This window comes from Betta splendens, chromosome 17 (genome assembly GCF_900634795.4).
Source record: "Betta splendens chromosome 17, fBetSpl5.4, whole genome shotgun sequence".
NCBI lineage: Eukaryota > Metazoa > Chordata > Actinopteri > Anabantiformes > Osphronemidae > Betta > Betta splendens.
In genome coordinates this window covers 11,357,872-11,382,005 of record NC_040897.2, presented here as the reverse complement: position 1 = coordinate 11,382,005, position 24,134 = coordinate 11,357,872, and the positions used below count along the sequence as shown (strand labels likewise).

The 24,134-nt window shown below is 46.6% G+C and overlaps 2 protein-coding genes and 1 long non-coding RNA gene across 3 annotated transcripts in view; 2 read left to right on the top strand and 1 right to left on the bottom strand.

Moving 5' to 3' along the window:
* Positions 1-299: 299 nt before the first annotated feature.
* The window catches only part of LOC129603295 (uncharacterized), a 25,740-nt gene continuing 1,905 nt past the window's right edge, over positions 300-24,134 (bottom strand). The window contains exon 2 of the long non-coding RNA XR_008693058.1: positions 300-1,074. This is a non-coding gene — a long non-coding RNA (uncharacterized LOC129603295). The remainder of the gene's footprint in view (positions 1,075-24,134) is intronic.
* wnt3a (wingless-type MMTV integration site family, member 3A) lies at positions 5,624-16,497 on the top strand. The gene is made up of 4 exons (XM_029132395.3): positions 5,624-6,382; positions 9,795-10,036; positions 14,035-14,300; positions 14,376-16,497. The coding sequence occupies exons 1-4, from the start codon at positions 6,291-6,293 to the stop codon at positions 14,853-14,855; spliced, it is 1,080 nt and encodes a 359-aa protein (XP_028988228.1). The 5' UTR covers positions 5,624-6,290; the 3' UTR covers positions 14,856-16,497.
* The window catches only part of guk1a (guanylate kinase 1a), a 14,253-nt gene continuing 13,997 nt past the window's right edge, over positions 23,879-24,134 (top strand). Inside the window, exon 1 of the mRNA XM_029132399.3 lies at positions 23,879-24,010. The gene's annotated coding sequence lies outside the window, so the exon portion shown is untranslated. The remainder of the gene's footprint in view (positions 24,011-24,134) is intronic.

The following is a 24,134-nucleotide window of genomic DNA, read 5'->3' as shown; positions in this document are numbered from 1 at the left end:
ATAAGCTTGTCAGTCATTCCTAAAGGGCAGTCGTTGAGAAGCTTACAGGCCCCCGCTGAGGGCCCGGCTTCTTAATAACACCTGGTTTTAAGGAGATCAGCGGGAGGGTTTGTCAGTACATGACAAGAATGGACACTAATCCCCAGCAATACCCACTGGTCCTGCGCGTCTCTTGAGTGGGATAATTGATTCCCACACCCTTCTTTAAAACACACTCGCCCCCCTCTCAGTCCCGGCAACCGGGAAAACAGAGCTTGTTTCATTCTGGTGTCGAGGGAACACCGCCACGCTGCCAAAGCGTGTTTTTTTTTTTTTTCTTCTCCAGTGAGAGTTGAACTGGGTGCTGTCATAAGCGCAGGCGGCAGAAATTAGTAATGGACACTAATCTGTTGTCTGTACCCTGGTTACCTGTGCCGTCTTCTAAACATATAAACAAAAGCCAAAAAGCAAATTACATGTGATTGCAATCCTTAAATAATGACTGAAAATTGATTTCATCTTCCACAATTGATGAGGAGATATACAGAGATATAGTTGATTTAATGCAACATGTGGATATACAGAAATATATTATTATTAATAAAGTGACGATCACACATTAGATCAGAGCTTTACGTATTAGCCTCGGTCCGACCTTGTCTCCATATCACCTCCACGGAGAGGAATGTAAATCGCATCCGTCCGATCCCAGCCGAGTTACCACCAAACTCCTCGCTCTCACCGCCCCCACTCCTCTGCAGGCCCACGCCATCTTTTCCGTGCACCAGACATAACTTGTGGCTGAGGTTTGGAGGCTGACGGCGCGTCTGTGCCCGTCGCACCGAGCGCTGCAGCGTCGCCGCGGGGCCTCGTGCGTCGGAGTTCCCTGCTGATAGTGGCCTCGCTATGAATTAAAACACCACAGCAATGCTATGTTTGAGGCATGTAACCTATAGTCCATACATATTTTTCAAGTGAAGTGTTATGAGACACTGGAGCCAAACTGCACGTCAGCATGTGGTGGCTTGTCCATGCCTGAACGTCTTTAAGCAGGAAGTCCAAGCTGCCTCTGCTGTGGGAGGAAATATGAAGTACCTGTAACACAAGGTGAAATGTTTAGAACGTGAGAAATAACACACCCCAGCAACAGTTCCAAGCTTTTCTTCTCAGTCAAGCATTAATTACATTCCACGTCCTGCAAACATTATTATCTGACATTAATATCAAACCGCAGTCTACTAGGTCTTTTACTGCCAAACCCGCATGATCACATCCACTCTCTGGTTTCCCGGCAACCTTTGAAACACCCTTTTTGAATGGTGTTTACAGAATCACAATTTTCTATTTGCCCTTGAGCAAACACGACCGTTCACCGGGGTCGACCCCATTGCGCCGGAGAGAGCCAGGAAAACGCCGTCAGACAAGACGCGAGACGGACCGCACGGAACCGCTCGCGCTCCTGGCCGACAGGTGGTGTCGGTGGAATGGCGGGATCTGCTTTGCTTAGCGTTAATGAGACGAGACGGAGTCCAGCTGTGCAGCTGCAGCTCGCGCGGACTCCCTCTCAGCTGATTGCGACCTGGGATGACCCAGAAAGAATGTGTCATCGTTTGGAGACCGACCAGCGAAGAAGAAGAGAAGAAGAGTTTCTCACTTTGTCAGATGAAAAGCGCGGCGCCATGATTAGACCTGTTCCTGTAATTAAAGCGGTGCTGCGTCTACTTGTTTTCTAGCCTCCAGAGTTTTTGACACTAAACCTCCCCCTGCCTCGCTTTTATTAAACTATCTCTAACTAACTCTCTGATTCTGCCTTGAAAGCAACCGAGTTCACGGGAGGTCGCGGTCACGGTTGAACTTGCTCCTCTAGATAACATCATCCAAGTCGAGTCCTCAGGTGATGTTTTTTTTGGCGAGGTGATGTTGGCATCTTATACGAATGCTGCAAAACCGATGCTGTTCCTTAGTGTAAAGGTTTGAAGTAAAGCCTGGCCTCTCCAAGATTTTAAGGAGTGCATCAGGAATCTATTCTGGGCCTTTCAGCGTTTTTATCAACGTGCTGCATTTAGTTGAAATTCGAGGTAGTGCCGTCAAATAGCCTTCCTCTCTCCTTCTCCTCCTTCATAGAGGAGTGGATCCCCTCCTCGTGTTTTTGCTTATCAGAAGCCTTTTTACACCCTGCATTGTCAAAGGGGCGAGCGGGCGAGATACGGACGTCAACGCCTGCGGCAGTGCCCATCCTGAAGATAAAGCCGGAGCAGACGCAGGCCCTCTGCTTGCGTTTCCCATGTCTGGAGGCCGGCGGAGGAGTGCGAGGGGAAAGTGATGAGATGTTTCCAGGTGTGAGCTTGCGAGTGGGTGTGGCTCGACTCACAGGCGCGGGGGCCCCTCCCTTTCGCCTGGAAAGATCGCAGCGCTGGCAGCGTTGGCTGCACGGAGGGAGCAGATACTGCCCGTGTTTACGTGTAAAGTGAATTCACAGTGGGAACGATACAGAGCAGCGAATGATGACACGGGATCACTATCGCACAGTTTATCACATTGTCCCTTTGTTTTCTTATACCAGCTTGAAGGACATTATTCTTCTATCACTACACTTTTCAACATTTGCTGCTTAATTAAACACTCAAATACACTCAGCTCGTCCGACCTCTAAAAGCAGCTAAAACCTTCTACAGCTGTGACCCACTTGCTTCTATTACAATGCTGACATCTAGTGGTGCTGTCACACTTGCACACAGTAAACGCCAACTTGGTGGCTTTGGTGCCTTCAGATTTCTGAGTGCTCAGATGAGCGTTAACAGCTCCGCCGCGCCGGCGACTAGCGCTCATGGAAAACCCAGTGAAGTAATGAAAGCGCGTTTGCTTCGCTGTTTGCGCCTCGCATGATGTTAGCGTGGCTGTGTTGTGTCAAACTGAGCGTCATGATGCAGACCAACGACAAAACTCACTTTGTGATTTGATGCCATTGGCCTTTTGCTGAATTACGGCATTAGCGGTGAGGTCACCGTGGGCCCACAGAGGTCGTATGATGTCCTGTTGGGGGAAAACCTGACCGCTGGTAAAGGGCTGGAGCGGACAGGAAGGTGCAACGATGGTTTAATGGTTGCTGTTCATTATAATATCATGATTTGGATTTAATGTCGGCACATCTCGCACAAGCTCCTCTGCTGAACTGGTTTTTATGTTAATGCTGACCGCTAACCACGAAACAAAGACTTACTTTATGAAGGCTCTCATTTCAAATTCATAAAGAAGTAATGTGCAGCCAAGTGGGAAATATGAATTTAATATGATCCAAAAGGCTTTTTGGATGTGTATCCTAATGGAGGCACCACTGTATATGCAAGTTTTTCAAAAGGGGAGGGGGTTAACTGGGGTGGTTTAGGGCACAGTTCAATAGACTGACTGCAGTGGGGAAGAAGGTGTTCTTGTGGCGCGATCACCTTCTCAGCAGAGTGTATGACGCGCTGCAGCTTGGCCTTCTCTTTGGCCGTGGCAGCAGCAAACCAGACTATGAAGTAGAATGTGACGATGGATTCAATGATGGCTGTGTAGACGTTTACCAACATCTTTACAGGAAGGTGGAACTTCTTCATCTGCCTCAGGAAGTACATCCACTGCTGAGCCTTCTTAGTGATGGAGCTGATGTTCTGCTCCCGCTTGAGGTCCTGGTTGGTGATGGTGCCCAGGAAGCAGAAGGGCCTCCACAAAGGATGACGGGGGGGAGGGGGGGCTGGTTCCTTCCTGAAGTCTACTGTCATCTCCACTGTCTTCAGAGCACTGAGCTCCAGGTTGTTGGCGCTGCACCATGATGCCAGTCTGGCTATCTCACTCTCGTAGGCTGACTCATCTCTGTCAGAGATGAGGCCGATGTTTGACGGACTTGTATCCAGATGTGCAGCTGTTTGTGTACAGGAAGAATAACAGGGGTGAAAGGACACAGCCCTGGGGGGATCCGGTGCTGGTGGTCCAGGTAGCCGAGACAAGCTTCTCCAGCCTCACACACTGCTGTCTGTCCATGAGGAAGTCTGTGATCCACTTGCAGGTGGAGTCAGGCACATTGAGCTGGGAGAGTTTGTCGTGGAGCAGGGATGGAACTGTTCTGTTGAAGGACAGACTACAGAGGTCAGGCCCGTGGGTTTGTAGTCATTGAGTCCTGTGACTGGGGACGGGGATGATGACTGAGGATTCGAGGCAGACTGACACATGACAGGTCTCCAGTGAGGTGTGGAAAATGTCTGCGACCACTGGAGACTGCCTCCTGGAGGTTCAGCTGTTTAAAGTGTTTGTTTACATCAACCTCTTTTTCAGTAGTCTTTCATCAAACCTTTGAGTCTATTTGTTAATAGCAATGGCATTATGGCATTTAAGAAATAATTTATAGACTTCTATGGCTAAAAATAATTAAATTAGCAATAAATTAATGAAATTTCATTGACTAAATCAATGTAAATAATATTTATAAAAAAAAATCAAAAAGGTGTTATATGTGAAAAATGTTGAAAGAATTCAACTCACACCATTAGAACAATTATTAGACTCGTGTTAATTGTGTGTATAAACTAGAAGAATTACGTCAGAGCTGCCGTTGAACATATCCTGCAGCCTGTGTGCCGCATGGAGTTCTTTAAGGTTTTAACTGGTCAGATTTGCCGTGCGCAACGTTCTCCACCGGATGGCGACAGCATCGTGTCTTCTTCTTGTCCGGAGACCACGGCGCCCTGCTTTGTCTCACTCGTAAATAAGTCGTCAAAGTTTGGAAGATCTGGCAAATTTTCCTTTGGAAATTCGAGCACAGTGTGACTGAATAAATACGCAATTCTATCAGAAATAAAATAACACTAAAATATAATTTTATATATTACATAATATTTATACATGAATAAAAATTGGCTTTAAAATAAAACACAATTTGAAGTTACAATATAATATAGAAGGTTGCAGCTGCCAGCACATTCGCAGGAACCTTTGAGCTCCACCGTCTATTATTAACTATTTGTTCACAACTTAAACATGTCCTGGAGCCAAATCTTTCTAAAAAGCAAAAACAGAAAAAGATAACACATTCAATTTCTTACATGAGTCAAAAATCATTTTATATTTCTGCAGAAAAACGAGCTGTGCGAATTTATGCTGATTTTTTTTGTCATCATTATTTATATTTTATTAACGATGCCTGTTTTCTATCAACCCTGTTCTGAGAAATTATCGTCAGTCATTTTATGATTTATATGTCACATGCTGGCCAGACGTTGCACAACCACAGCTGATGTTTTAATCTGCAGATAAACATCAGCGCTGTGAATGGAAAGACCGACCCACCTTCCATTAGATCAGCAACAGTCACTTGACATTGAGGAGGGGACACGCACCGTCTGCAGTTTAACCTCCGTGCTCCGAAACTTTTGTTGGAATAAACCGTCTAGTTTATTATGGTAGCGGCTCTAAAGTTTTATTTTATTTATTATAGCAGTGAGATGGTTAATATTAGAGAAAATAGTGCGCTTTAACATAGTGTTCAAAACAGATTTTTTTAATCTGAGCAAAAAATGCAAGCCTATAGAAAAGGATTCGTTTTTTTTCATATTTAAAAGCGAAAAATAAATAAATGTAACATCATTATAAATTATTTACAAATAAATATATAAGCGCTGTTTAATTTAGTGAATTTTAGGTTTCAATTCATTGAGAATCCATCAGCCCTTAAAGGACAAATCTTTTAACCTCTAATTTTACATTCATGGCAGCCGGGCACAAATGAAGGGCTGCAGACCTTAATAATGGTCTGAAGCAATTCACACATATTTATTTCTGCATTTTAGAAGCTTCAAGCCAGGGAGTGAAATCCGGACAGGTTGTTATAGCTACGCAATCCACAGGGGTTCCGATGTCTATTTAAAACCCCTCGGACCCTCCCTCTCTCCTTTAAACAACATTATATATCACACACACTGCATGCTAATGCGACCAATTCTCAATGAGCAGTAAAACTCATCCTAAAATTAGCCCATTCTGGTGTCTGAGTTCCAACTGCCTGACTAGGCAGCGGAGGAACATATCATCAGTATTCCCCCTTTGGCAATACCTGCTGATTGGGTCCTAAAAAGCGAGCAGCTTTTAACCTTTAATATTTGGCTCCAGAGCTCTGCCACGACGTTACGCGAAAGGCAGCGTCTCCTTCAGATTCCGCGGAGGATAAAAAAAAATTAAAAAATCACCGCACATTCGATTTTTTTTTAATTATTTATTTTTTTTCGCTCAGTTCGAAGCTCGGCGCGCGTACGAGCGTGCGCGTAGGAATCCCGCTGGAGATGTTTTGCGAAACTTTGAGGATGATACACCTTGGATGTTTCCTGTTGCTCTGTGGGCTCACGCATGTCATGGCAAGTTATCCCATCTGGTGGTAAGTTTTATTTTCTTTATATCCCGGACAGCAGCGGCTTCTAAGTAGCGCGACGCGGCCGCGATGATCCGCTCCTGTCAGTTTCAGTTGGGCTTTGGTTTCGTGACAGCGGCGGAACGCGCGAATGGACCGAGAGTTCCGATAGTTCCAGGTTCGTTTTGAGGCGTTCGGCACCCGCGTTCACTGTGAAGAGGTACAGTAAAGGCGTGCGCTCTTCACGTTCAACCTGACGCAGAAAACGCACGACAGGACAGACCTAATTTAAAAAGTGGCACGTGCCCTAATGTATTTTTCTTCACAATATTTCTGAGCTCTGCGGTTTGTCTGGGAATCATTTGTCATTTTTATATTCAGGGTGCAGCAGGTGCAAGCTTCGCGATCTCGCGTGCGTGCGCGTGCGTGTCTGTGCGCGCGCGTGGGGTCACAGTGAGACATAACAAGAACGGTGGAGAATGCCGATCATGCTAAAAATAAAAATAAATATAACACAATGAGTGAGAATTAAAAAAATATTACCTTATTAAATCACAGTTAGAGAACGAGGCAGAGTCAGTTCTTATCAGTCATGATTAGGAACCTAAAGTCATACTAATCTATGAGTAATATTGTTCCTGACCGGTCATTTCCCTCAAACATGCTGCAGTCACGTCCTGCATTTTTTAAAATGAATCATTCCATATTTAAGGTTGCTTGGATATCAGACGTAGCCTAATCTGCTTCCTTTAATGGGTCCCCTGGTGGTAATGCTGATGAGAAACTAATTACACGCTCAGCTGGAAGGAAATCCTGATATAACGGTGGACATAAGATCAGTGCAGCCCGAAAAGCTAGCGCCTGCATCCACAGTGGTGCTTCCCGAACCTCTCTGCGGTCTCATGCGTATGTTGAGGAATATGTGACATCAGTGTTTGTTGTACTTTTCTCCAGCACACTGACAGATACAGCGAGGAAAGACCGTGAAGCTCAGTCTCAGCTTAACTTTTGCTCTATTCATAAAGACCCACATATGACACAACAAAGGGCGAGTTTTGACTCCGTCCTGCAGCAGTTATGGAGTTTTATTCCTCGCAAAACTGGTGATTTCTTCATATGCAGCCAATTATTGCATTGCTGCACTGCTCCTGACCTTTTCCTACAAGTGGCCGCTGGAGCTGCATCACACTCAGCCTCGGCGCCGCGCTGGGATACGGATTTGCACGGGGACAGGTTCATGTCTGTCTCCTCTCTACCTGCCATGACATAGCCTGGCTGCACCCGCCAGCCCGCCAACCCCCTTCCCTAGTCCACCCCACCTTAGAAGATAAATACCTGGAGGTGAAAGCTTGCCGCACATTCCTTTTCCCAAACATACTCTCTTGATGTCAAAGTCGGCTCCAAGGCCCCAGGGCCCACGAGTAAAGTGGTAATTCTAAGGTACCCTGCTTGGGCTTGCTGAAATATGCATTAAACCTGCTGGATACACTGAGATGAGAGGGGGAAGGTCTGTACTTAGAGAAAAATTAAATGTGATATATGTTTTGCTTAAGTATTTATTTGTAACAGTTTTCACTCGGGCAAGTGTTCATTTGACAGCCCAGGTCTTAAGGAAATTAAAAACTCGCTGCCTCAAACTTTACTTTACTGATCCCACTGAACTGTTCCTCTGACGGGCACGGCTCTGAGAAGATAAAGGCGGAGTTAGGGAGAATTAAGGCAGTAAAACGCAATAGATGCCTAAAATCAATAAATAAAATACCAGCGGTTTTGTTTAAATATTACTTGGAGCTGGTATCCAACAACACTGGGCAACAATGCCTCCTTAAAAAATCATAAATCACACACAGGCTCGTCTCTTAGGCCATTTCCTAACAGGAAGAGGGGGCATGGATTACTCAGCCCCACTGACACAGACACGGGCGAGCATGACTGGACCCACCTGAGCTCCCTGACTCACCGTGCCTTTGTGTGACATGCTACAGGAAGGCGAGCGCCAACGCTCGTTAAAGACTCGTTAGGGAGCGCTTCTGCTCCCGATAGAGTCCCCGTTCGGTTCGTCGGCCTGCCGCGCGCGTTGGGGGCAAACCCAGATTCTTCACCAGTTCGGCACGTGGGCTCAGGTTTCTCCTCGGAATGATGCGCTTTGGGGCAGATGGACTGACAAGGGCCAAGGAGAGGTCAATTTGTGACAGGAGTGCCCCGCGTTGCTGATGAATGTCGCAGACAAACTGCAGACAAATGGGATTTCCTCTGGAGACGTGCTCAACTTGGCATTGCTCGCTGGCTGGATGGCTCATTTATGATTAACCAGAGCCGACCAGTTTGCAGAAATGACAGGAAACTCCGGTAAAACCACCGTGACGCACGACTCCGACATCCGCTCCGCGACGGCAAAGACGTTTAGTTCAGGGAACCAGTCAGCTGGCGGCTCGCGCATACTGGACACCTGGTCGCGTCTGAGCGCTAACTTTAAAAGGAGAAACCAGCTTTATCTTCTGTGTTAACAAGCCGGGGGTCACTTGGCCGAGCTGGCTTTTTACGGCGAGCTGCCTCGGGCCAGTGTCAGGGCGTTTAGTAATCTTGTTGTGATCAGTGATTAGTCCTTGAGCAGCAGCAATCGGGTCATCGGACGGCGAGCCATCGGAGCAGCACACCTGCTCGGGTCTGGCATCAGATCGCGGTCGGCACCGCTTCGGCAGACGGCCGGGTGTCAAACGAGGACTCGACCGGTTGCCACTGCTTCACAAACATAATAGGAATCTGTTCTTAAGTAATGACCCCGTCAAAGCGCTGGTTTTGGTGACATTTCAATAAAAGCAGCTCGGGTTCACAATGAACCTCCAATTGCTATGATTACTAGATAGGCTACAAGTGCAAATTGGGAGACAGAGGGAAATACGTACAGACATGGAGAAAGCAATAAAGGCAGCGAGACGGAGAGATGTAATCAGCGAACCAAGTTTGCACTTGTCATATCCCAGAACAGCCTCCTCAAAGGAAGAGGTCAGGAGATGGGTTCAGTGTTGCTCTTAATACGCTCTCTGAAGTCCCAGCGGCGCGTTTGCACTCTCATTACCCTAAGCTGAAGGCGTGTTAAGTGTGCGGACACTTAATAACAAGGTGCATGTTTCCAAGATGTCAGCTTAAGGTCTATGAAGACCTCTAGATACATGGTGGACTTTCATCTTAGACAGAAACACTGGCTGCTTCTGTCGCAGCAGGGCTGCAATTTCAATACACACAAAGGCCAGGTGTCTGCAGAAAGGGTGGTTGAGGGGATAAAGGATAGATGCCTAATGGCAGCATCTGACACGGCAAACAAACAGTCAGACGTAAAATTACACCGGTCCAAATCAGTCCTTGCATTCAGATGTGGTGAATCAATAGCTACGGGCGCCGACAGACAGCAGATCAACCGTTTCCCCTCTTCTTCCAGGTCGCTAGCGGTGGGCCACCAGTACACCTCACTGGGAACGCAGCCCATTCTGTGCGGCAGCATCCCGGGCCTGGTGCCCAAGCAGCTGCGTTTCTGCCGGAACTACGTGGAAATCATGCCCAGCGTGGCCGAGGGCGTGAAGATCGGCATCCAGGAGTGCCAGCACCAGTTCAGGGGCCGGCGCTGGAACTGCACCACCGTCAACGACAACCTGGCCATATTCGGGCCCGTGTTGGATAAAGGTAAAGCCCTGGGCCACAAGTTCCCAGAATTCCTAGCGTTTTTATAGGTTGGCCCTAAAAAGTCAGGCATAACAAGCCGCACACCCGAAACCTGACAGCAACGTGAACGCCTCGAAAGACCCCGTTTCTTCAAACCGCCTGAAAAAGAAAAAGAACTGAAAGTGACTTGTTGTCTCTGCGCTGCTGATTTACTCTTCCCCGAACAATGCGCGTCTTGTATTTGCGGTGGAGAACCTGCGCTGCCTGCGTGCATCATTCATTATGCTCATTCAAATCCCTGTTTAAATAGACCTTGAGCTGAACAAGCTCCGAGGGGCCTGTACACATGCAATAATGTACACAATTAAGGCGAGTGCGTTCTGTCTTGCTGGAGTTTTCTTTAGAGGGAATCCCCTGTGATTGTTCTGCTCCCTCTGAAGCGCCCGGCACGAGATTTTGAGTGGAGTTAACAGACCGCTGGCTCCCTCCTGCATGCAGACATGGGAGTGGTGATGGTCTTCTCATCCACCTCCCTCGACTTTTTACGTCTAGTAGGTGTTTTTGTGAGACTGAATGCAGAGCGTGGGCCTGGACCTGTCGCCCAGTTTGCAGAGGGCTGATGCAAACACCGGGGGGCTGAAGGGTTAGTTGGGGCAATTGCTTTTAATAAACTCCTGGGCCAATGGAGAGAAGTGGCTCGAGCTCGAGTAGGTGGCTAACGATAGGGGTTCTCAATCCCAGCCCCTTTGTGGTGCAAAACGCCACCACATCTCTCCCGTTGCCTCCCTCCCAGGCCTAAATTGCAGGAGTACAGGGTGGAAAGAGGAGGCAGACACTGGGCTTTAGTAAATCATTTTGATTGGATTAAGGTCACTGAGGCCCTTAATAATGTGAGAGGTCAAAGTGGCTGGATTAAGTGCCTTTGTCAGGGGCCAAGGAAAGTGACTCAGGGGCTCACAGGCCTTTGATAGGGCTTAGTAGGAGAGGGCTTCCATTTCATTGGATTTGATTGATGCTGCTGTTTGTCTGTGCTACGGGGCCTTTGTCCTCGCTGGTGTCTGTTTGTCTGCGATTCAGACTGTTGTGTGTCGGTTTCCTCCTGCCTTTTCAGGGGCACAGCTGAAAGGAAGAGCAGGCACCATCACTGACATCAGAAGCTCACTTCCTGTCAGTTAGCCCATGACCGCCAGTGACATTTGTTTTACAGAGGGAATTGACTGGACAAATATAGAGTTTCTCCTTTAAATTCGCGTGTCCCTGTCAGATGGCGAAAAGCAAACTGAATGTTATGGATCAACCCAGAACCAGGTAAACGTGCACCAGCGTCGCGTACAGTACCGTCCTTCTCTCTCTCCCCGTCTGTGTGTTCCCCTCTCACTCCACACCCAGCATCACGAGCCCTGCCTTCGGGCCACGTCTGCGTCAGCGCTCATTAATTTACATTAACTAAAGTGTCAAAACATGCACCGCTGGAATCTGCCCGCGATGAAAGGCAGCAGAAAGCGGCGCAGGTGTTCCCAGTCCGCAGAGCCGATCCCAGAGCGGTTTCAGGCATTTGTGGTATTTACAGAACACCTACACTATGATATAGGTGTAATCAGGCGCTACCTTGTGAGTCATATGACTGGATAATTAAGTGGACAGTCAGAGTTTCACAAGTGATACCACCCACACAGGTATAGACACACATGGTGACTCTTCTGCTAGAAACCATTTCATTAAAGTGAGGGTCATAGGAAACTCCTCTTACATAATATGTAAAACATGTGGTAGCTGTGACTTATCTAATCTTTATGCCCTGCAGGTACTGTTGCCCTGCCCAATTACCCTTACCAGGAAATCCCACTAAAAATTAACCTAACTCACTGGGTCCCATCTAAACTCGCAGGGCGACGAACTGGGAAACTGTTAGGGGATGTGGGTTACGACCTACGACCTCGGGATGAGAAAGTGTAACTATTTAGGATGAGCTAAAGGGTCTCTGCTTTTCACAGGACGTATGTCTCACCATGCTGGGGGAGGGAAACTAGCGCACCAGTATATCATTAACTCCGGGCCAGAAAGAAAGAAGGGGTGTGGTAAATGGAGTTGATGGGGGGACCTTAGCCCCACTCCCTGCTGGGCACTGCTCACAGCACAATATCTTCGCAACCATGAGATTAAGCAGGAGAAAAACTGCTTTTCCCCATTCACACGCCCTTTAGATTGTTTTATTAAACCATTTGAATAGGGATTTCCCCGTCTGCCGACAAGCAGGGTCCGGCCAATGCATAGTTCTCTGTTGCTATGACTTAACTTGGTCCCCACTAATCACCGGCCGGGGCAAATTTCATATAAAATATCTGGAGCCATTGTGAGGCTAACACAGCATGACAGTGCCAGCACAATAGGGGATTCAACCCCCCAGCAGGTCGTAGGGACCACTTGGCCTGCCAGGCTCCGGCAAAGTTTGGCGGAGGAGCATTGTTGGAGGGAAAGCGTCCTGGAATACCATAAATTGGTTGTAAAAGTAAGAAAAGCAGCGGTTTTAGTGGAGGAGCTGCTTTTCCCAGGTGAAGTAGAGGTTATTACAAGGCCACCTCTAAATAACGACTCTATTTAATAGGAATGTAGAAGATATTCATTCAAGACTGACGGTGTAGAAAAACATTTAATCTCTTACAAACAATGTCAAAACTAATGTTTGAACTAAATATTCCTAATTGAATGTTTGAAAATGATGGCACTGTGGACAACCTAAGGCATCCATCTAAATAATATTTGCCTTTCTAGTCTCCACCAGATCCCGTCATAATCCCTTCATCCCTCCACCCACTTCTAGTCTGCAGTCTATTGCTCCATAAAGAGTCCTAAACGGGTTCCTTTGTAGGTCCAGTCTCCTTTGCACTTCTCAAAAATAATACTCTCCAGAATAACTTGCATAACGTGCATTCATTTTATTATTATTTTAAACAAGTCGGATCATTAAATTCAGTCACTGAATCTCTTCGTTGTATGACTTCCTTGACGTTTTAGATTCTGGCGCGACCTGCATTCACTTCAACTCACTCCGAGCATGAAACCTAAAAACAAGAAGCTCCTCCAAGGCGCATGATGATATGTAATTAATCACTCTAGACAGTTTCCTCATGCTGCGATTGCATCTCACCTTCATAACAAAGACAGTAACAGCCGGGTGAAGTGATCTGGGCCTCGTGGAGGAGAGCGTGTGTTTGCAGGCGGCGTGTGATGTGGGTGGTGGAGGACGCCAGGAGACCTTTTCTCTTGCATCATTGTTACTAACGAACTCTAGTCCTTGAACTGGTTGGAACCTGCCGTAAAGGAGGAGCTCCTGCTCCCTTCAGCGTTCTACGTTCCCCTTCTTTTTCTTCCTCCTTTCCCTTTGTCGTGCAGTGTGTGTGTGTGTGTGTGTGTGTGTGTGTGTGTGTGTGTGTGTGTGTGCGTGTGTCCTCTGCCTTTCTCTCCGACTCAACACACTCCCAAAGCAGCGATTTCAACAATGTCCTTCTATTTATGCCTCGTTTCTCTTCGCATTTTCGCACGCGCCCCCGGTGTCTCCACGTGATCTTCTTCTCCCTTCTTTTTAAAATCCTGCAAGTGCACATATTCAAAAATACCCTCTTTCCTGCGACACCTAGAGCTGCAAATCAGAAACCTGCAGCCTCATCCTGGTGTCATGTCTCTAGCTTGTCCCCTCGGTGTGAGGCCGCATCCTAACCTTTCAAAAGCCTAATTGAGTCTCTTAATTATAGGCCTGTCACAACTCCCTCTCATCTCTCTGGAAGATCCTGATCCCTCTTAGTCATCAGCCTGCTATGTCAGACCCAGACAGAGGCCTTGGTGGTCTTATTCAAAAACAGCACGATTGTTGTTTGGGCAAAATGATGGTACACAATGGAGCCTCTCAGCAGATCTGACCTGAACACATTCTACGGTGTAGAACCCACTGTTTGTTCTGTTGGTGACCACTCTGTGGCTCTAAAAGCTAATAAATGCGTATGTTCCTTCTGTCTTCACAGCCACTCGGGAGTCCGCCTTCGTTCACGCCATCGCCTCCGCCGGAGTGGCCTTCGCGGTGACCCGCGCATGCGCCGAGGGCTCGGCCACCATCTGCGGGTGCGACACGCGCCACAAGGGCCCCCCGGGCGAGGGCTGGAAGTGGGGCGGCTGCAGCGAGGACGTGGACTTCGGCAGCATGGTGTCGCGGGAGTTCGCCGACGCCCGAGAGAACCGCCCGGACGCGCGCTCGGCCATGAACCGCCACAACAACGAGGCCGGAAGGACGGTCAGTGCGTCTTTGTGTTGTAGAGTTTTGTTCAAATGTCAGATTTTTAACTAAAACTTTGTTTTGCCTTTTTAGTCCCTCAACGACAACATGTTCCTGAAGTGTAAGTGCCACGGGCTTTCGGGGAGCTGCGAGGTGAAGACCTGCTGGTGGTCTCAGCCCGACTTCCGAGCGATCGGTGACTACATGAAGGATAAATACGACAGCGCGTCGGAGATGGTGGTGGAGAAGCACAAGGAGTCGCGCGGGTGGGTGGAGACCCTCAGGCCCAAGTACAACTACTTCAAACCCCCCACCGACCGCGACCTGGTCTACTACGAGAGCTCGCCCAACTTCTGCGACCCCAATCCGCTGACCGGCTCCTTCGGGACGCGCGACCGCGTGTGCAACCTGACGTCGCACGGCATCGATGGCTGCGACCTGCTGTGCTGCGGACGGGGACACAACACTCGGACCGAGAAGCGAAAGGAGAAGTGCCACTGCATCTTCCACTGGTGCTGCTACGTCAGCTGCCAGGAGTGCGTGAGGGTCTACGACGTGCACACCTGCAAGTAGCGCCCGGGGGTTTCGCCAAAATCAAAAACTGAGACGGGGGGGAGGAGCCCAACCATGGAGCCAACAATGGCCTTGAGCTGATGCCTTAAAGAACCAGAGCCCGATTTGACCATTCAATCAGAGCTGTGCTAGTGATGCTCTCTGTGAACCCTCTGATCACCATATTGGTGATTTGTCTTTCCACGTTCTACTTTGGTGGCGATTAGCTCAGAGCTGCAAGTGTTTTCAAGTGTCAAGTGGCTTCTCAGACTCTTCGGCATCATCATCCACGCATCACTACACGACCGGACACTGGACAGCAAGCATTCTCTCACTCAGCGTTATTAGTATGTGTGTGTACGCCTTCAGACTAACATAGTTGTACGCGTGGGTATTTGTTGTGTAGCGTTGATACGTTCCTGACATTTAGGTAAGAATGCACTTGCACCTGAGTGAATGTAGCTATCGTTCTGTAATGTGTTTACATATTCACACATACTTAAGCTAACAAATTAATATGTGCTTTGAATGACTAATTGTTTCTAAGAGTAGACATGAGCCACATCCACCGAACGCCGGCGAAAGGTTGACGCACGCTTCCTGACACACGCTGGGAGCTTCCTCTCGAGAGCAACCGCACAGCGAGTTACGACCAAAGACGAGAAACGAGTGTCCCGTTCCAGACATGTGAAGCTTATTCCTCTTGGTTTTATCAGTATTATCTCATGGGACTAAAAAAAGAATCTGCTCTGTTTATTGCAACATAACTTACAGCTGTAGAAAAGCAAAAAAAATGAAAACAAAAAGACCAAAACCTGAGCATGTGATGATTCTCAGTTGTGGCTTATTGTTCCCCAAACTAAACAACAAGCAGCATCACTGAATCCATCAACACTTCCCTTATTTTAATGCTGCTAAGTGAAGATTACCGTATGTGTGTGTGTGTTTCGGTCTTTACATACAGCGTCCTTGTCTGGCTTTTATGTACTGTACAATTTTGATTCTTTCTGTGAAAGAAATATATTATCATGTATAGTTTGGAAAAAATGTGAAGTTTGGACTAATTCCTACGTACAATAACTCCCATTTAACCAAATAGACCAACATAGAGTTTGCTATTTTTGTAGTTGTTTATGGATTGTGTAGTCAAGCTAAACATCAGGGCAAAAGCTGAGTCACGTGGGTTTCCTTTCATTTGAGAAGCGCAACCCAGTATTTATTTATTTGGAAAATAGAAAACAACTGATAGACAAAACATAATGTTTATTAAAATTTCTTTCCCCATAGCCTCAATTATTGTTCACAGCCGATGGGATTTTATATTTTAGGCATGTTTAGTTCCCAGATTCTACTCAGACTTGCCTGTCCATGATTTCTGAAAAGATTAATAATCAGCCATAATCACTTGTAATAAACTACACAGCAGCAGTTCCTGCCTGCTACCGTGCGTTCATAGCCGTACAGCTTAGTGACCTAAAGTGACTTGTTAATTGTATGGACAATTTTCTTACGTTCTAATTTTTTTTCTTAAGTCTTTAAATCCAAAGTTTTGTACAAACTATTTGCTTTTCTTATGGATTTCTAAAATTTGTTGTTTTTTTATAATTATTTATTTCATGCTATGTAAATACTAGTAAGTAAAATATATATATTTGCAGAAATACCCGTTTTGAAAGAGTGTTGTGTGTCTTGTAACATCGTAGCCTTTATACCTCATCTCTGCTTCTCCATTGACTGCACACAGTGATGGTTTGTCCTGCTGAGTGTAGTAGATTTCAAAAGTTAACTCTTTAACACCAGAATAAAATAGCGTAAACAAGCCGGCAGGTGTTCTGTCCTGACTGTAAGAAGTGCTGTTGTTGCCCCGTGTGAAGTGTAACAGATGAAAGTGGAAGATCATGATGGATCTCTGACCACAGAAGTCTTCAAACAAATACTGTAGCAACTGGGTAAATTTAGTAGCTCCAAGTCAGAAGGCAGTGAGTCCATAAAGAAGTGGACAATAAATAGTAAATATGTAATTAAATAAATAATTTTATATCATTTTAGCTTTTTCTAGTCAGAATGGTTTATAGTGGCAACATCAAAAGGAAATTTTGACTGACAGTAGGTAAGAATTAAATTATAGTCCTGTGTAATTATAATTTTTATTTAATTTTGTTCTAACTTGAATAAGTTTAATATCACCACATCCAGTTAGATATTCGCTGGCAGTCAGTTCCCTTTGTTGTGGTAGAGTTTGGTTTGTTGAATGGGGGAAATCCAATATTAGTAATAATTAATGATACTGTTTGTAGATCTGGTGAATCATGCACATAGGCTTATAGTTGTTTAAAATACAGCCAACAACTTGAGGCGAATAAACCGTATCTCATTATAAAGACACTATTGCAAAACCACCACAGACGATTCAGATCCTTTCCACTCATATTGCAGCTCAAATGAAATCTGATTTTTTCTGATTTCACAGGGTTAAGAACCGCAAAAGCTGTCCGACATGACGGACACAACGTCCCGACGTGGACCAGGGGAGGAGAGTAGAGAAAATAATAAGTCTGGACTAATAATTTGATTCCTTTGAGAGGCTGCATGGGCCAACTGTGCTTTTTGAAGAAACAATAGTAACAGAAAGAAATCTCAGTGATGAGAGTTTGGAAATAGACTGAGCTTTGCTGAGGAGAAAGACCTGGTCTCATGATAGATTAGGGCTAGGATGTGAATAGAGCCCACCAGTGCTCCGGCTCAGCCGCTGGACCCCTGATAGTCTTTGAGCCCTGCAACAATGTCACCACCAGAGGCCAGGTCTCACTATCTAACCCCATTATCACACAGAAAGATTGATACACACCCCCTCCGGAGTGAAAGCACCACAAAAAGTGATACCCTTCAGTTGTCATTCATGTGGATTCATTAGTCTGCCCACCCCCACATCAAACTATATTTTAAACCACCCTTCACTGTTTGCCCTGCGACTAGAACTCATTACTACGTTCCCAGACGTTCATAAAAAGCTCCGGCCTTTAAAACCAATGAAGGCTGCGCGGCGCTAGCAGCTCGGCTCAGGTTTGGGTCACTAGTGGCTCGTTCCACACCTCCACGCCTTTCACGCCATCCGGGGGGAAGAGCGCGAGCACAAAGCATGAAACAGATCACAGGATGGGCCCGAGCTCCGGCCCTGCAGCCACGCTGCCCTTCCCTCCAGCCAGACCCACCGAGAAGCTTTGTCACCCACGTGAGACCGACATTGTTAGCAGATAGTTGCCAGAGGAGGCCACGGCAGCCCCAGTGAGCGGGCTGGCGTCCTGACTGTGAGAACTTTGACACGACCAGACCGCAAGTGGCACCACCCAATAACCATATAAATGGGGGGGACAATAGGCCTAATTGCAATCAGTATCCTCTTTTTTTTCATGTCCCGAGTTTCACCCTGACACATCTGCATGCATTTCAAAAAAAGCTGTGGATGAATCCAGTGGAGTGGCGCTTATGGCCACACTCCACCAGTGTGATGCAAACACTCCCACCAGCAGCCAGCTCCTGTCCCGCGCCTCCTGAAGAATGTTGATGAGAGCCACTGATAACATGTATTAAAGCTGAGACGTATTTGGAGACCTGACATTTAATCAGGCTGCAATATGTCACCATTGGTTAGCATTAGAAAATGGGAGCTTCGCTAACACGTCTGGGTTCGAGCAGCTTTGGAGACTGGGAATCTCAAAGCTTTTCTTGTTCGTAGGTCGTACACAGCAGAGGTGACGGGGCCGAGGCTGAGCTGCAGAGGGCGAGTGCCGTGTGTGGGCATTTCATTATGTGACTGACTTTGAAGTCAGGCTTTTGATGTCTGTGTGAGCCTCTGTCTGAAGTCAGATCACCTTCTGTATTCAATGCATTTAACACGGGAGCTTTGCTGCAAGATAAACACTGAGATTCAAAATAAGCAACGTGCCGACTCGATGAAAACATACAACCAGGCGGAGACGTTCGCGTTTCAATCTCATTTTTAGGCACCGAGGTGTTTTTGTTTCTCTCTTCTGTTTTCTGAATAAATACATCCTGTCAGCGCTCACACCTTTACCCGACACTTCAGCCAATAGATTCTAACTTCGGATTTGCCCAACTGTTGTTTATCGCACGATATTAATCACGTGTTGCCACTTTTGAAAAACAAGCAACAGCAAAAAGGCGAAATCTGTCTCTGTCAAACTTGCTCTTCTATCGTCTCTTCCTGAGGAGAACGTGCAGACGATGATGAGTTATCTGTAGGGACCACCATCATCACAAGAGGTGTGACACCTGAAACGCAGCCTCCTTCCCTTTTGATGTGCCTGTTTGTATTGTTGGAGGCAACAAAGGGCCTCTTGCCACCTCTGTACTTACTAGAGGGCATTAGTCAAACTGGGGAGATAAGAGGTGGGAGGGTGCTGCTGCTGCTGCTGCTGCTGCTGCTGCTGCTGCTGCTGCTGCTGCTGCTGCTGCTGCTGCTGCTGCTGCTGCAGCTGGTGAAGGTGATGGTGCTGGTGATGGTGATGGTGGGGTATTGGGCCTGCAGTTGGACAGGGGGTCGTTCAGATCAACGTGGGCTGGAACAAGGACCTGTCCATCTTTAGCTCAGAGCAGTTTCAAAGGCAGTTGCTTATTTAATCCTTAGTATTAAACTCATATTATGACCTTTTTTGCCATTGGTCTTTATGGATATAGCATAATAATATAGAAACAAACAGTATTTTCGACTTCCTGGAAATCATAAAGAGAAAATTTACTCATACATTACAATTGCTAGCGGGTTTTTCTTTTTAAGATATTTATTCATATATATGTAGCTTTTCTGTTGAACGTCAAAAAGAATTTTAAAAACATGCACGATCTAAATTCATCTGGATCTGGATGCATCCTGAGTGAATGATATTGACTATATCAATGGCAAGGTGACTAGCAGGGGAGAGGAGTGGGGTTATCATTAGCAGGGACAGGCGCTGGCCTCTGGTAGTTCCAGTAATTACCTCACAAAGGGTGGTGCTTGCCTTCCCACTGCTTTTCCCACACTGCACTGCAGGCTCAGAATTCCAATCGGCCCCAGACCTGCAATCTCCTCGGTTTTAGACAGCAAATTACTGACAAGTCCCATTCTTCACAGCACTGTAATTGCTTTTTAGTGCTGTTTTTATTGATGCAACCCCAACCCCCTCGCCCTTCCCTCAATAAAGCTAAGTCAGCGAGGGGGCGAAGGGTTAATACAGATAACATTAGTCCCTAATTGGAAGGTCTCGAACTGCAGGAAAGTTTCGTATAGTGCTGTTTTTCTAAAATCTCTTAGCTGCTTCTGGGTTAAAAAGAAAATATTAGGTCCTGCACAGATTTGTTGTGAAATGTTACCTTCAGTTCCACACTGGTTGTGAAGATAGATGCAGACTCGGCGTGTATTTGTGTTTATCATTAAAGCTCTTCACATCCCATACAAAGAGAGGCACTGAGCATCTTGGCTACTCTACAGCTCAAATCACTTCATGTTGTCTTTCCCACCCTGTGCATTACGCTCTCAATCTATTACTGTGTGGAAATCATTAGTCTCCATGTCAATACAAGCTCCGAGCAGAGAAAACATCTCATTATAGGACTTAAAGAGATCCGTAGCATTCTTGGCTCTGTCAAGCTGTTCTTCCTTTCTTCAATATAGTTACTTTCTTTTCATGGAGAGGACAAATTCTCAACGTTCCACTGCCGGACAACCAAACAGTTGCCATTTGAAATGAGCAAAAGAAAAAGAATGAAAAATGGCAGCAGGATTAGAGGATCTAAACGGGATAAAGGGATAGGAGATTCTTGGTGTGATCCAGTTTAGTTTGAAAGATAGAGGGTCTTAACAAGGATTTGAGACTTTAGAATTCATTGTTCCATTATTTTCGTCCTCTGCAGTTTCAGCTAAATTGTTAACAAGCCCCCAGTTATTTAAGTGAATATATTATATACAATATTTAAACCTATCCACACATAATGTTTTATTCTACCCTGGTCAATGTTTGCAGGAAAACTTAAATAGTGAAACTAAAGAGCAACAATATTACAATTGATGATCTAATGTGCTGCATAGATCATAAAAACAGGGAAATTATCTGCATTTCAGATTTTTCCTTTAAATGTAATTACATCCAGACTGTAGTGGTGGAGCAGCAAAGTGCCCCAGGGCTGCACACTGCAATTGACTCAAGTAGCAGCCTAATTCGCCCGTGTCCTTATGTGTCCATCTCCCTGTCAGCCTGAGCAGGTTGACACCTCTGACCCTGTCAGGAGTGTCAAATAGCTTGTCAGGGGCCTTCCATAAACTACAATGACAAGCCCTCTAATGCATTACCACACGAGTGCCAGCCAGAAATGAGAAGCTGTAGCCTTTTCAGCCTCCGGGCAGACAGGTGCGCCGGCAAGCAGCCTGCACACGCACGCACGCACGCACGCACGCACGCACGCACACACACACACACACACACACACACACACACACACACACAAAAGAAGCAACACTCTGACAATGCTGCTTACGTGCTGAATGTGTATATACACATGATAGAAGGGGTTGATCAGTTGTGCTTGTGAACTGCTTGTGAGGGAACTTTCAGAATGGAACCTCACTTTTTCAACCAGCTCAACAAGTGGAGCAGGTTATAGTCAGTAGCAATAAAAGAACAGCATACCTGGACCACCGTAGGAGCAGCCAGGCCACTGAGCCACGTGCATGAATCCAGGAGAAACACCAGCCACACACATTACAACCAATCGGGTATCAACAAGTGGAAAACCCAAATGCCCAGTCTGGACATCGACCCGGGTTCAGTGCTGCAGGTTTTGATCGGCGCTGGTTGTCCTCGAGGCCTTGCTTCGACATGCTGCGCATTCCACCCAATTATCTACCCCAAGGTGCAACAGGTTCACACTTTAATCTTTGATGCCTCCTCCAATGGGATATAGCTGGATTTAGAACAGGGAGCAGGGGTGGGATAAACCTTAAAACCTGTATACATATCAAACATGAATCGACTTCAAACCAACCCACTGAAAGAAACAAAAAGTCTTTTAAAGGAATACCTTGATCCTAACTATTGTTTAATCTCGCAAAGGCTTATCAGAGCCTGTGTAGATGGTTGAAGCAATTATCAAAGCCGGAGCGACAGACGTAGCTGCAAATATTACTCCAGTCAAAACGCCTCTAAGTTCATCGAAGGTGCTGAAACGTCCGGGTAAATGTAGGTCATTTAATGGCTGCTGGGAATTTGAAGAACTGGACCATGGTAACCTCACGTCCAACCAAGTCATCCTTTAGCAGAAAATCCAGTTCCCTGGCATGGACTTGGGTTCTATGTGTACCCGTACACCTTGCCAGTATACCCACATCCTGCAAGCCAGCAATTCCCATTCTTAAAACACTCCCCCTCCCAGGCCAGAGGCCCCCATGTCCTTTCTGAGGAAGTGCGTCCTCCGAGAGCTTTTCTCAACCATCTGTCACGGATGTCCCCGGACATCCCGCATTGACACCAATGGATCCCACGTCCATTGTGATTGGGGGAATAAAAGGGTCACGTGTGAAATGAAAACAAATATCATTAAGAATCATCTGGGGCCCCAGAGATGGGAAAAGAGGCCTTTTGCAGGCATCCAACCAGTAACTACATCACCCTTGTTCCCAACAGCCGTGCTGTCAAAATGCTAATGTGCACAATCTTCACGCCATAACAACTCAATATGGAATCAAACGTTTCCGTATGTACTCAAGGCGGAGTGCAAAATGTTATGTAAATCCCCTTAACGACCTTTTCAGGCCACCGACAATCACCACACAAAGGTGATTGGCAGGCGACACTGGCGCACATTTATCCTTTTGCCCCGGCCTGCCTCGCTCTCTGTAGCGCCCCCTACTGTGAGAGGCGTGGGGTAGGGTGCCCACTGGCACTTGTTGCCAATGGACGAAGCCAGCGTGGATCCTCTCATGGCAACGATGCCGGGTTGTTGTAATAATGTTCGGTTTGTTTCCTGCTTCACACCTCCTTTGGGATTTTGCCCAAACTATAATCCAGTACATGAGACGCAGAGGGAGGCATCCCATGCCTGTCCATCTGAGTTCCAGCACCACTCAGCCCAAACCGGCTCCTTTGTACGACTCACACAGCAGTCTATTGGTCGCCCGAGGGCCAATTTATCTATTCTCATAAAAATTCAGATTATTAAAACATATGCAGCGTGTGCGCAAACTTCAAATCTAAAAGAAGCTCTTTAATGCAACATGAAGGCTCATGAAATTACACACACACACACACACACACACACACACACACACACACACACACACACACACACACACACACACACACACACACACACACACACACACACATTCTCTCTTCTGCCTCCCTGTCACACACACACATCAGATCAGCGTTCCCAAGCCCCTTACTGAGCGTTTTTATCCTCGCTAGGCCTTGTCCCAGAGGGGAGCAAGGCCCCTACCGAGATCCTGACCGACTTCCTACTGCGAAGCCTGTTTGGCTCCTTGGCAGCCCTTCTCCATTCACAATCCACAGACAAGCTCGCTCTCTGCCTCATTAGCCATAAATTTATATTGATTTTGGCATGACTGAGTCAGCGACTTGGGTAACAACTCACACGCGGTGATGCACGTAGTGTATATTGACCTAGAATGGAACCATAAACGTGTTTTTTTCTGCTACGACGAACCACGTCTTAAATAAAACTCCCGGGCCTACGGTAAATGCCTGGTCTGGGGCACCCCCAGGTGTGAACAGGTGCCCCTGGGGCTCGCTCGCCCCAAATAAAGAAGAGATTTGAAAAAATTGAAACCAAAAAAAAGCGAATGCGCGTGTGTCTGTGCGCGCATGTGCTGGAGGAGGCTGTTAAGCGTGTGCACAAACAGGGCCGTCAGAATTTGTTTGTTGGTGTGTTGGTGTGTTGGTGTGTGCGCTGTGTGCGATATATACACCCCCTACTGTCCTTTTTTTCCAGTCCTCTGTCTACACATCACAACTGTCAGCATCTAGTGGGTTATGAAGCTGAATAGGAGGCAGGAGGAGAGCCCTTCGAATGGATTACCGCTGCGTTCGCCCGTGGTGCATGGAAAGATGGATTTAGCACTACCTCCAAGGATCTTTACTGTACGTACAGCTCACCACATGGTACGTTGTTATGGTCAACTCTACATAATGAAGCCGACCTTTGGAAGTTTCTATATTATGTCTATAAAATTCATCTGATCAACAGAGGTTTGCTGAAAAGAATGTTTTCAGCAATTTTCTATCA

Coding starts and splice junctions, on each gene's coding strand:
- wnt3a (XM_029132395.3), top strand. CDS start 6,291: ATGTTTTGCGAAACTTTGAGGATGATACACCTTGGATGTTTCCTGTTG. Junction 10,037..14,034: donor CGGGCCCGTGTTGGATAAAG/GTAAAGCCCTGG, acceptor CTGTCTTCACAG/CCACTCGGGAGTCCGCCTTC. Junction 14,301..14,375: donor ACAACGAGGCCGGAAGGACG/GTCAGTGCGTCT, acceptor TTGCCTTTTTAG/TCCCTCAACGACAACATGTT.